The following is a 10,124-nucleotide window of genomic DNA, read 5'->3' on the forward strand; positions in this document are numbered from 1 at the left end:
CCCAAAACTACCAAACTATTGCATTTTGGCCATTCCGTTAGTCAAAACCCTCAGTTTGGACGGAAACTGCAAAACGATGTCGTTTTGTTATGGGTAAGTTACTACAATGCCCTTTTATGAAAAAAAAAAAAAAATTGGGAAAAATATAAAAAAGCCCCCAAACTACCAACCGTTTTCATTTTAGCCCCCTAATGTTCAGAAAGTGATAAAGTAGCCCCCCAACAAAACGATGTCGTTTTTCAGTTTCCGTCCAAACTGACGGTTTTAACTAACGGAGTGGCCAAAATGCAATAGTTTGGTAGTTTGGGGGGCTACTTTATCACTTTTGAAACATTAGTGGACTAAATCGAAAACGGCTGGTAGTTTGATGTATTTTTTCATTGCATCATAAATATCATAACAACGTAAAACACCAATAAAACATTTATTGTAGAACGAGAACAACGAGTTTGTTTAGAAAAGAAACAAACATTATAGAAAATCACCAAAAGAGACAACCATATAAAGAATAATTAGGGTCGTAAAAAAATAAGTCCGTTCGATTAAGCTCAATTTGAAAGTTGATCAATTATCCAAGGTTCTTTGAAGTGGTCTTGGACAAGTTTTCCAAAGAGAGGCTCCTTAACAGAAGAGCCTTGTCCGTATACCTCTCTATTCAAAGAAAAAGACATGAGTAAGAGAAGGGATTTCAATAGTAGGAAATCTTGTCCATTTACTTGTAATGAGATATGGGCAATGAGTACTGTAGCTTAGAAATTCTCTGTGAGTAACGCTAAAAGCTTGTCTTCTCTTAAAATTATTATTCAATCAAAGTTTAATAGACTATCGCAAATCCAATAGTAATTTTAAAAGATACATCAATTTTTGGATGACAAAAGCGAGACATGGATCTTCTATTTATTTTATGGGTAAAGTCCACTTATCCCCCCCAAACTACCATTACATTGACAATGTTCCTCCCAAACTTTCATTTGCGACAGTGTCCACCCCAAACTACCTCTAGAATGACAAAAAGTGGGAGATTTTCATTGTGTCAGGTTTTGGCTCTGAGAAGAGTGAGGGAAGAAGAAGACTAGAAGAGAATCTTAGGGAAGAAGACCGAGTGTTTTGGGTTTCATTGGCCAATGGTTATGACGTCGTTTTAAGTGTTTAAAGGTTTAAAGTAATTGTTAAGGTTATTTTAGACATTTAGATTCCAATGAAAAAGACCAGTATTAACGGTTTTATTTAATGAAGGGGGACATCATCATTCTAGTGGTAATTTGAAGGGACATTGTTGCAATTGAGAGTTTGGGGGCCATTGTCAATATAATGGTAGTTTGAGATGGGTAAATGGACTTTACCCTTATTTTATTTTTGTAAGAAAATAAAATATACCCCCTTTGTCAATTTTCAGGTTAACTTAAACGAAAATTGTCAAATACTAAAATACCCTTGATTTTTGTTTTTTTGTTTTTTTGTTTTTTTTTTTTAAAAAAAAAAGAAAAAACAATTGGGCCACAAGGGTAAATTTGAAATTTTATATAAAAAAAAAGGGGGTATATAGGTCATTTAATCATGTTTAACGCTGAAAATTGATGGAGGGGTACATTGCATCAAATTGAAAGTTCATGGGTAAAATTAAAAGTTTTTAAAATTTGGAGGGTCTTTTCAAAATGGGTGATAGTTCAGTGGTTCTAAGTGAAATTTCTCTTATAATTTATTTTAAGACTCGCATCAATTTTGACATCGGCATACAACCTACATCCACACATCAAATTCTTATAGGCTATATTTTTCAAATTATTGAGTTTTAGAATACATAAGATGGACTCTTTATATTTATAGAGAGAATATGAGGAATGAGTTTTATCCCTTAGCAATGTTGGACAAACATAAGAGGTATATTTATATAAGCTAATGATCAAGTCTCTCCATAGGGACAAGCCCACATATTCTGTAACAAGCATTACCCGTCCTTAGTTCCTCCACGTGTCATTGATAGATCCCGCTCAAGAGGGCCCTAAATCAAGACCCCCCATTGCACCCAATATCATCCACAATTATCGTAGAACAGTGAGCAGCACCAAGAGTTCTCAAAATGGAGGGTCCCCTTCTTCACACCCTCGAGCCTTCGCGCCTAACGGTCTTCAACCGTGTGTTCGCCGCCGTTTACACATGCGCCGTCGTCGCCTTGCTCTGTCACCGAGCATCCAAACTCATCCACTCCACCGCCGCCACCTTACCCTCCATCTCCATCTCCCTCTCCATGCTAATCTCCGATCTTCTTCTCGCTTTCATGTGGGCTGCCACACAGGCTTTTCGCATGCGCCCTATCCATCGTAAGGAGTTCCCCGACAACCTCATAAAGACGGTGAAAGAGTCGGATTTCCCTGCACTTGACGTCTTCATATGCACCACCGACCCCCACAAGGAGCCGCCCATGAGCGTGGCAAACACGGCCTTGTCGGTGATGGCGTATGATTATCCGGCGGTGAAGATCTCCATCTACGTGTCAGACGATGGGGGCTCGCAGCTTACTCTCTTTGCTTTCATGGAGGCTGCTAAGTTCGCAACCCACTGGTTGCCATTTTGTAGAAAGAACAACGTGGTAGAGCGGAGCCCAGAAGCGTATTTTGCTTCGAGTAATTCTTGGAGCGCTGAGATGGAGGCTGAGAAGATTAAGGTAAAACACACTAAATTAAGCTTCTTGATATATATATATATATATATGCATGAAACTATTCACGATTACACAATTATTACTTCTTTTTAAACCTTCTTCTTCTTCTTCAAATTACTGGCTAAAGTAGTATATCGAAAAATGATTCCTGCATTTATTGACCAGTTGGTAGCTGATATTCCTTTATCCGGTTGAAATGTCGTTCAAGATTCCATCCATCTAACTTTTCTGTCAAAAAGAGAGACCAAAAAAGAAAAAAAGAAAACCCTTACTTTGGACCCTAAAACCCTTACTTTGGACCCTGAACTACCACTCCTAATTTTGACATGCCCTTAAAACTTCAAAATCTCTCACTTTGGACTCTTGAATTTTTAATTGTTATCACTTTGGACCCTTAAAATGGAAACAATGACGTTTATACCTCTAACTTTTTTATAAAATTTCATATTTACCCTTAATTTCAAATTAAAAAATAAAAATAAAATAAAAAGAAAAGAGGTTCGGGAGGCCTGTGGATCAGGCCAGACCCACGGTGGGTCTGGCTTTACTCGCGTGGGTTTGGCCTGACCCACGGGTGTTTTACTTTTTTTATAAAAAATAAATAAATAAATAAAATCAGGGACATTTTAGTCTTTTTAGGGCTTGCCATTAGAAGTTAACGAGTAAATTTGACGGAGGGATCCACAGTGAGAGGGTTTGAAGTTTGGGGAGCATGTCAAAAGAGGTAGTAGTTTAGGGGTACAAAATAAATTTTTCAAAAAAAAAAAAAGAGCAAAGAACCAATCTGCAAGGGAGTGCAACTAGACAAATTGAAACCTACAACAAGAAAACTTGGGCTATTTTGTAGGATTTTTTTTAAAAAAATTTTCCAGTGAGAAAAATATATATAAGTTTTAATTTTTGTTGGGTTATTCTCCTTTTACATGTTGATGTTGTCCTCACTGGATGAAAATGAGCAACAAATATATATACAAACTAATCTAATAGTGTGATATGTATCGCTTGGCATGTGAGAAGCGCATGTTTTTTTTTAGTTAGTATGTGACACATATCACTCTATTAAATTGGTTTGTATGAATTAGCAACAAACAGTTTATAGCTAATTTATGTCCCAAACTACTTCATAAAAACCCTCATAAACTTCCACTTACATTACTCTCCAAAGTCTAAAAGCTCTCAATTAAGGGTATCGAACTTTTAATTTTTTCAATTAGCTTATTTCGTTAAGATTTTTCGTTAAATCTTGTCAAAATTCTCAAAATTCCTGTAAAGAGTTAGGCGTTTATTTTTTTATAAACAAAAACATATTTGTAATATTTTTTTATTAAAAAAATATGAACATTTTAAAAAATTTGACAAGATTTAACGAAAAATTGTAACGAACATAAGTAATTGAAAGAAATTGAAAGTTTGAGAGCCTTAACCGAGAGTTTTTTACTTCAAGAAGGTAATTTTAAAACTCATAAAAGTTCGAGAGGATTTTCTGAAATTTTCCAAAAAAACTATATATTTTCATGAAATCAAACAAAAAAATAAAAACCATATGATAAGACTTCTCTAAGCAATGTACGTAGTTATATGAATTGATCCCACCAAAAAACAGTATGTTCTAATGATCATCTTCCATTTTTCAGTGGACCATAAAAGTTAAAAAAGAGAGAAAGAAACAGTAGTGGCCAATTATGTCACAACATGTTATTATTGAAATTTTAGAATCCTTTCTTATTCAGATAATAAGTTTTTTTTTTTTTTTTTTTTTTTAAAGCAAAGAAGGGAAAAGGGAACGGGGAATTACAAGGAGGGTGGCCAACCCAAACAACAGCCCAAATCAAACCTAATAGCAAAGTAGAAACAAGAGAATTGAAAACCAAGCAAGGTAACAAAAGGAAATGGGTCAAAAAAATTGACCCGGCCCTATAAGTTAGATGTTGATAGTCCTCTCCCTTTTGTTTTTTACCTGTCACAACCAACCGCCTTTTACTATCAATTGCTGAAAAAAAAAAATCATTTAACTCAAAATCTTTAAAAGGGAAAGAATATTGATCACTTGCCACATGCTTGCATTTTTTAGTGTTGAAATAACGAAAATACCTTGAGTTTAGAAATTTAATTTACTTAAATACCGCTGAAGTTAATTTTATTAAAATATTAGATTAAATGTTTTTTAAAAAAGGCCAATTCCAAGTGATTTAGGGTGGCCAATCTACCCCCAATGGTCATTATTAGGAGTTGTTCAATGACCATCATTTTTTTAATTTTTAATTTTTAATTTTTTTACTCGAAAGTATTTTTGTCTTTTTATGTCTAAAAAAACGTATGTATTATGCATGTGATCAAGATTCCGTCTAATTTAAAGGATTGGCCTGATGATTTTTTTTTTTTTCCCAAAAAATAGTTAAAAGTGTAAATGAATGTGAGTTGAGAGGGGGGTTAAAGTCAATAACCCTATTTTTTTTTTATGCTGTTAGCAGTGGAGGTCACTAGTTCAAATCTCCATTTCCCTTTTGTGCGGACATGCATGTCAAAAAAAAAAAACTATCACTAGTTTACACAACATTAATTACTACTTTTCAATGCATTGACATTCCAATTTTTAGAACCTTTTAATACATACATGCAAGTTTGATTTGATTGCATCAAAACTTGTATTATGCTATCTATAAATTCAAATAAATTTTGTATGTAATTTAACATGCTTTTGTATAATCATAATATATCATACTAATTAAGTCCCTTTGAATCATATATATATATATATAGACAATGTATGACAGCATGAAAATCAGGGTAGAAAATGTTGTGGAAAGAGGGAAAGTTGGGGATGAGTACCTCACCAGAGAAGAGAGCAAAGCCTTTCTCAAATGGACTCATGGATCCACACGCCAAAGTCATCCCACTATTATTCAGGTTTCAATATGAACACAACGTTTTAACTCAAGACTTTTACTCTGATACTGTGTTAAATCGCTATTTATTTTGAAAAGTTAAATGGATAGAAAATAATAAATTTAACAATTTAATTATTATTCTAACAAATTATAAGCAGGTTTTGTTAGAGAATAGCAAAGACAAAGATATCACTGGCCTTTTGATGCCGAACCTCATCTATGTCTCAAGAGAGAAAAGCAAGACTTCACCCCACCATTTTAAAGCCGGTGCACTTAATGTTCTGGTAAGCATCCCTACATATAAGCTAGTCATGCAACAATGGATCGAGATTCTGATTCCTTACAATTGAGATGTTTGAATTAACACAATTTGGGCAATCCTAAAGAGAAGCGAACTGTGAAACCCACCTACCAAGTGCAACACCACTCTCTATGGGACTGCTCGAATTGCATGCAAATTAAGCAGTCAATTGTATGGGAACATCATCCATGCATGTTATATATATTCCATTAGCAATTCAGAATGCTAATTATAAGAGATCTCATAGGTGTTTATTTTGTGACTATGAAGCTCCGAGTCTCAGCTGTCATGACCAATGCTCCAATTATCCTCACTCTAGATTGTGACATGTACTCCAATGATCCATATACGCCTCTCCGTGTGCTATGTTACCTACTCGACCCTCAAGCTCGGTCCAAATTAGGATATATTCAATTTCCTCAATGCTTTAAGGGAATTAACAAGACTGACACCTATGCTTGTGAGTTTAAACGTCTATATCAAATCTATTCGGTGGGCTTTGATGGACTAGGAGGGGCTAACTATGTCGGAACTGGGTGCTTTTTTAACCGACGAGTGTTTTTTGGATGTCCCTTAACATTGTTGTTACCAGAAATCCCCGAATTGGGACCGAACCATATTGTAAACAAACCCATCCAGTCCCAACCAATTATGGAATTGTCACAAAAGGTGGCTGCTTGCAATTATGAGAACCAGACCAAATGGGGTTCTGAGGTGAGCTTATTTGCTAGTTATCTTTGTTTTTTTTTACTATTATTATTATTATTTTATTTTTTATAAAATGCACAGATGGGTTTCAGATATGGATCATTAGTTGAGGACTACTTCACAGGTTATCGGCTGCAATGTGAGGGATGGAAGTCGATATTCTGCAACCCTGAGAGGGCAGCATTTTTGGGTGATGCACCCATTACCCTTGTTGATGTGCTAAATCAGCAAAAGCGATGGGCCGTGGGCCTACTTCAGGTGGTTTTCTCTAAGTTCAGCCCACTAACCTTCGGCATCAAGCACATGGGCCTTCTCATGGGCCTTGCTTATGCCCAGAATGGGCTGTGGGCCATTTGGTCGATCCCAACCACCATATACGCCTTCCTTCCTCAGCTTGCTCTGCTCAATGGAATTAACGTATTCCCAACGGTACATATATTTCACTGCACTTATTATAAATCTCGTCTTTTCCTATGAATTTTAGGGTTTAAACTCAAGAATTCTACTTCAATATCATATTAAATAAAAACAAATTAGAGAAAACTTCTTTTATCCCCCTAAATTGTCACTCATTTTGCTATGTCTCTACTAAAGTTTAAAACCTCTCAATTTACTGTATCGAACTTCTAAATTTTTTCAATGTCCCCCCTCGATTAGAATTTGCCGTTAAATCCCAAAAAAATTCTCAAAATACCCCGTTTTTAAAATATATACATATGAAATTTTTTTCGCAAAGATTGAGGCATGGGTATTTTTGCGAAAATCGTTAAATTCGGGCCAACACCTTGATCTTTGCAATTATTTTCTTTCATTTTTTCTTAAAACAAATGAGGGTATTTTGGGAATTTTGCCAGGATTTAATGGAAAAGTCTAACGGATTGAGGGTGACATTGAAAAATGAAAAGAAATTTCCTCCAAACCAGTTTGAAGGAAATTTCCTTCAACCTACTTCAATAGGTGACAAGTGTCATCTCTCTAACATTTTTTTTTTTAAAATATTTTTAAGACTCGTTTATTGACATTCTACTAATTTAGGAACTTAAACATTAATTTTGGAAAAACTCAAAGATGTTGAATGACACTTGTCACTTATTGAAATATGTTGGAGAAAAACTCAAAGATGTTGAATGACACTTGTCCTTGAAAAATATTCAAAGTTCAATACACTAAATCGAGAGAAATTGAACTTTAGGGGGATATTGCAAAAGTTGTGACAATTAATTAGGAGGGTTAAGCGAAGTTTCCCCAAAACATTAATAAGAAATGATGAATTTAATCATTTAGGAGAAACTTCACTTAGAACCCTTGAACTACCAGGTGTTTTGAGACGACCTCCCAAATTTTAAAAACTCTCAATTTCACTCATTAAACTTTCAATTTGATGCAATATACCCCCCATCGGTCAATTTTCAACGTTAAGCGAATGTTAAACATGATTAAATGACCTTTACACCCCTGAATTTTTTATAAAATTCCAAATTTGCCCTAGTGAACCAATTGTTTTTCTTTTAAAAAAAAAAAAAAATCAAGGGTGTTTTGGTATTTTTGTCAGTTTTCGTTAAAGTTAACGTTGTAAATTGATGAAAGAGGGGGTATATTGCATCAAATAAAAAGTTCAGGGTTGAAATTGAGAGTTTTTGTAATTTGAGATGATCTTTTCAAAACGGGTTGTAATTCAAAGGCTCTAAATAAAGTTTCACCAGTCATTTAATTAATTAATATTCAAACAGTTATCATATATATAGTTGACTCTTGTTTAATTATAAAATTTATTCAAGTTAATTCAAAGTGGAAAACTAATTAATGTGAATGTTGCATGCAGGTATCAGAGCCATGGTTTGTATTGTACGTGTTTCTCTTCTTAGGCGCGTACGGACAAGATTTCCTCGACTTCATGTTATACAATGGAACCGTCCAAAGATGGTGGAATGATCAGAGAATATGGATGATAAAAGGACTCACATGTCACCTCTTTGGATTCACCGACTTCTTGCTCAATTCGATAGGCATTTTTTCAACACATGGTTTCAATCTGACAAGCAAAGTGGTTGACGATGATGATGATCAAAACAAAAGGTACGAGGAAGGGGTGTTTGAGTTTGGAGTTCCATCACCCATGTTTGTGCCGCTGACAACTGCAGCAATCATCAACTTGGTGTCGTTTGTGTGGGGGCTCATGCTGGTTTTCAGAGGCAGCAAATTGGAGGGACTGTTTCTGCAGATGTTTATAGCTGGTTTTGTGGTGGTGAACTCCAGGCCAATTTATGCAGCCATGGTGTTGAGAAGTGATGAAGGAAGGATGCCGGTTAGGGTTACCATAATCTCAACAATTCTGGCATGTGGTCTTGTTGTTGCAGCTTCTCTTACTCTTAGGGTTTGAAATTATCTTCTCTCGAGTAATGCTATGTTGGAAATATTAGATTTAGTGCAACAACAACATGATTCCGTAGCGGAAAATAAAAATTGTCTAACCAAGATTGAACTTTATGATATGTGAAGAAAAATGTTATTTAAAAAAAAAAGGTGGAGGGAGGAGGAGGAGAATATAATATTTATTCCGCTGCGTTATTTGAGGTATTAGCAGTCATGTGAAAATTTTAATACATTTTCTTTTTGCCCATGTAATTTAGGGCGGGATGTTACAAGCTATATTAAAAATTTTAGAAATTTGATTTAGGTTATATTGGCAATTTTTAAACATTTGAGGCAAGATTAAAAAAGAGGTAAAACATTGAGGGCTAAAATGTATTTCGAAAAATTACAGTTTACCCCCTCAAAGTTGACAGCGTTTTTCAATTTGAATATCAAAGTTTCAATTTTTGCAATTCACCCCCCCCTCAAAGTTTCAATTTTTTGCAATTTGACTAATTTTATCCAAAACTTTCTATATTGCCCCTAATTTTTATTTTTTTATTTTTTATAAAAAAAATTAAAAAAATTTTGGGGTGGCTACAGTCATTTTTGCACGCCCAAATTTGTTTTTCATTTCATAAAAAATTAAAAAAAAATAAAAATAAAAATTAGGGGCAATATGGGAATTTTGGGATGATATTGATCGAATTGAAAAAAATTGGAACTTTGTGGGGGTGGATTGCAAAAATTGAAACTTTGATGTTCAAATTGAAAAACACTGTCAACTTTGGGGGGGTAAACTGTAATTTCTCAATGTATTTTACACATACCCATCAAATTACCACCCTATTGTCAATGCCCCCCCTAAACTACTAACAAATTACAAATGTTAATGTCTTTCCTAAAGCCAACAAAAAGACTAAAATGACCATAAAAATTTCAATTAAAAAAAAAAATCCTTATAAATTTAAAAAAAAAAAAAAAAAAAAAAAGTTAAAACAAATAAAATAAAGGGTAAAGTCAATTTAACCCCCTCAAACTACTACCCTAATGACAATCTACCCTCCAAACTATCAGTTATGACAATTTACCCCACAAACTATCAAAACAATGACAATGTGCCCCAATTTTTTTTTAAAATGACGAAATTACCCTTACTAAAATAAAAATAAAAGTACTAAATTTTAATTTTTTTTAAAAAAAAAATTTAAGG

General features: G+C 34.3%; 1 protein-coding gene across 1 annotated transcript; it reads left to right on the forward strand.

Annotated features, from left to right (window-relative positions):
* The first annotated feature begins 1,933 nt into the window (after positions 1–1,933).
* On the forward strand, positions 1,934–9,127 carry LOC132167312 (cellulose synthase-like protein G3). Its single transcript, XM_059578236.1, has 6 exons — positions 1,934–2,665; positions 5,423–5,569; positions 5,709–5,834; positions 6,122–6,565; positions 6,641–6,988; positions 8,382–9,127. The coding sequence occupies exons 1-6, from the start codon at positions 2,081–2,083 to the stop codon at positions 8,937–8,939; spliced, it is 2,208 nt and encodes a 735-aa protein (XP_059434219.1). The 5' UTR covers positions 1,934–2,080; the 3' UTR covers positions 8,940–9,127.
* The last annotated feature ends 997 nt before the right edge of the window (positions 9,128–10,124 follow it).

This window comes from Corylus avellana, chromosome ca1 (assembly GCF_901000735.1).
Source record: "Corylus avellana chromosome ca1, CavTom2PMs-1.0".
In the NCBI taxonomy this organism is placed as follows: domain Eukaryota; kingdom Viridiplantae; phylum Streptophyta; class Magnoliopsida; order Fagales; family Betulaceae; genus Corylus; species Corylus avellana.

What these genes read in the sequence shown, in the direction of transcription:
- LOC132167312 (XM_059578236.1), top strand. Translation starts at nt 2,081, where the DNA reads ATGGAGGGTCCCCTTCTTCACACCCTCGAGCCTTCGCGCCTAACGGTC. An exon ending in AGACCAAATGGGGTTCTGAG is followed by an intron (nt 6,566 to 6,640) that starts GTGAGCTTATTT and finishes TAAAATGCACAG; the next exon opens with ATGGGTTTCAGATATGGATC. An exon ending in GAATTAACGTATTCCCAACG is followed by an intron (nt 6,989 to 8,381) that starts GTACATATATTT and finishes TGTTGCATGCAG; the next exon opens with GTATCAGAGCCATGGTTTGT.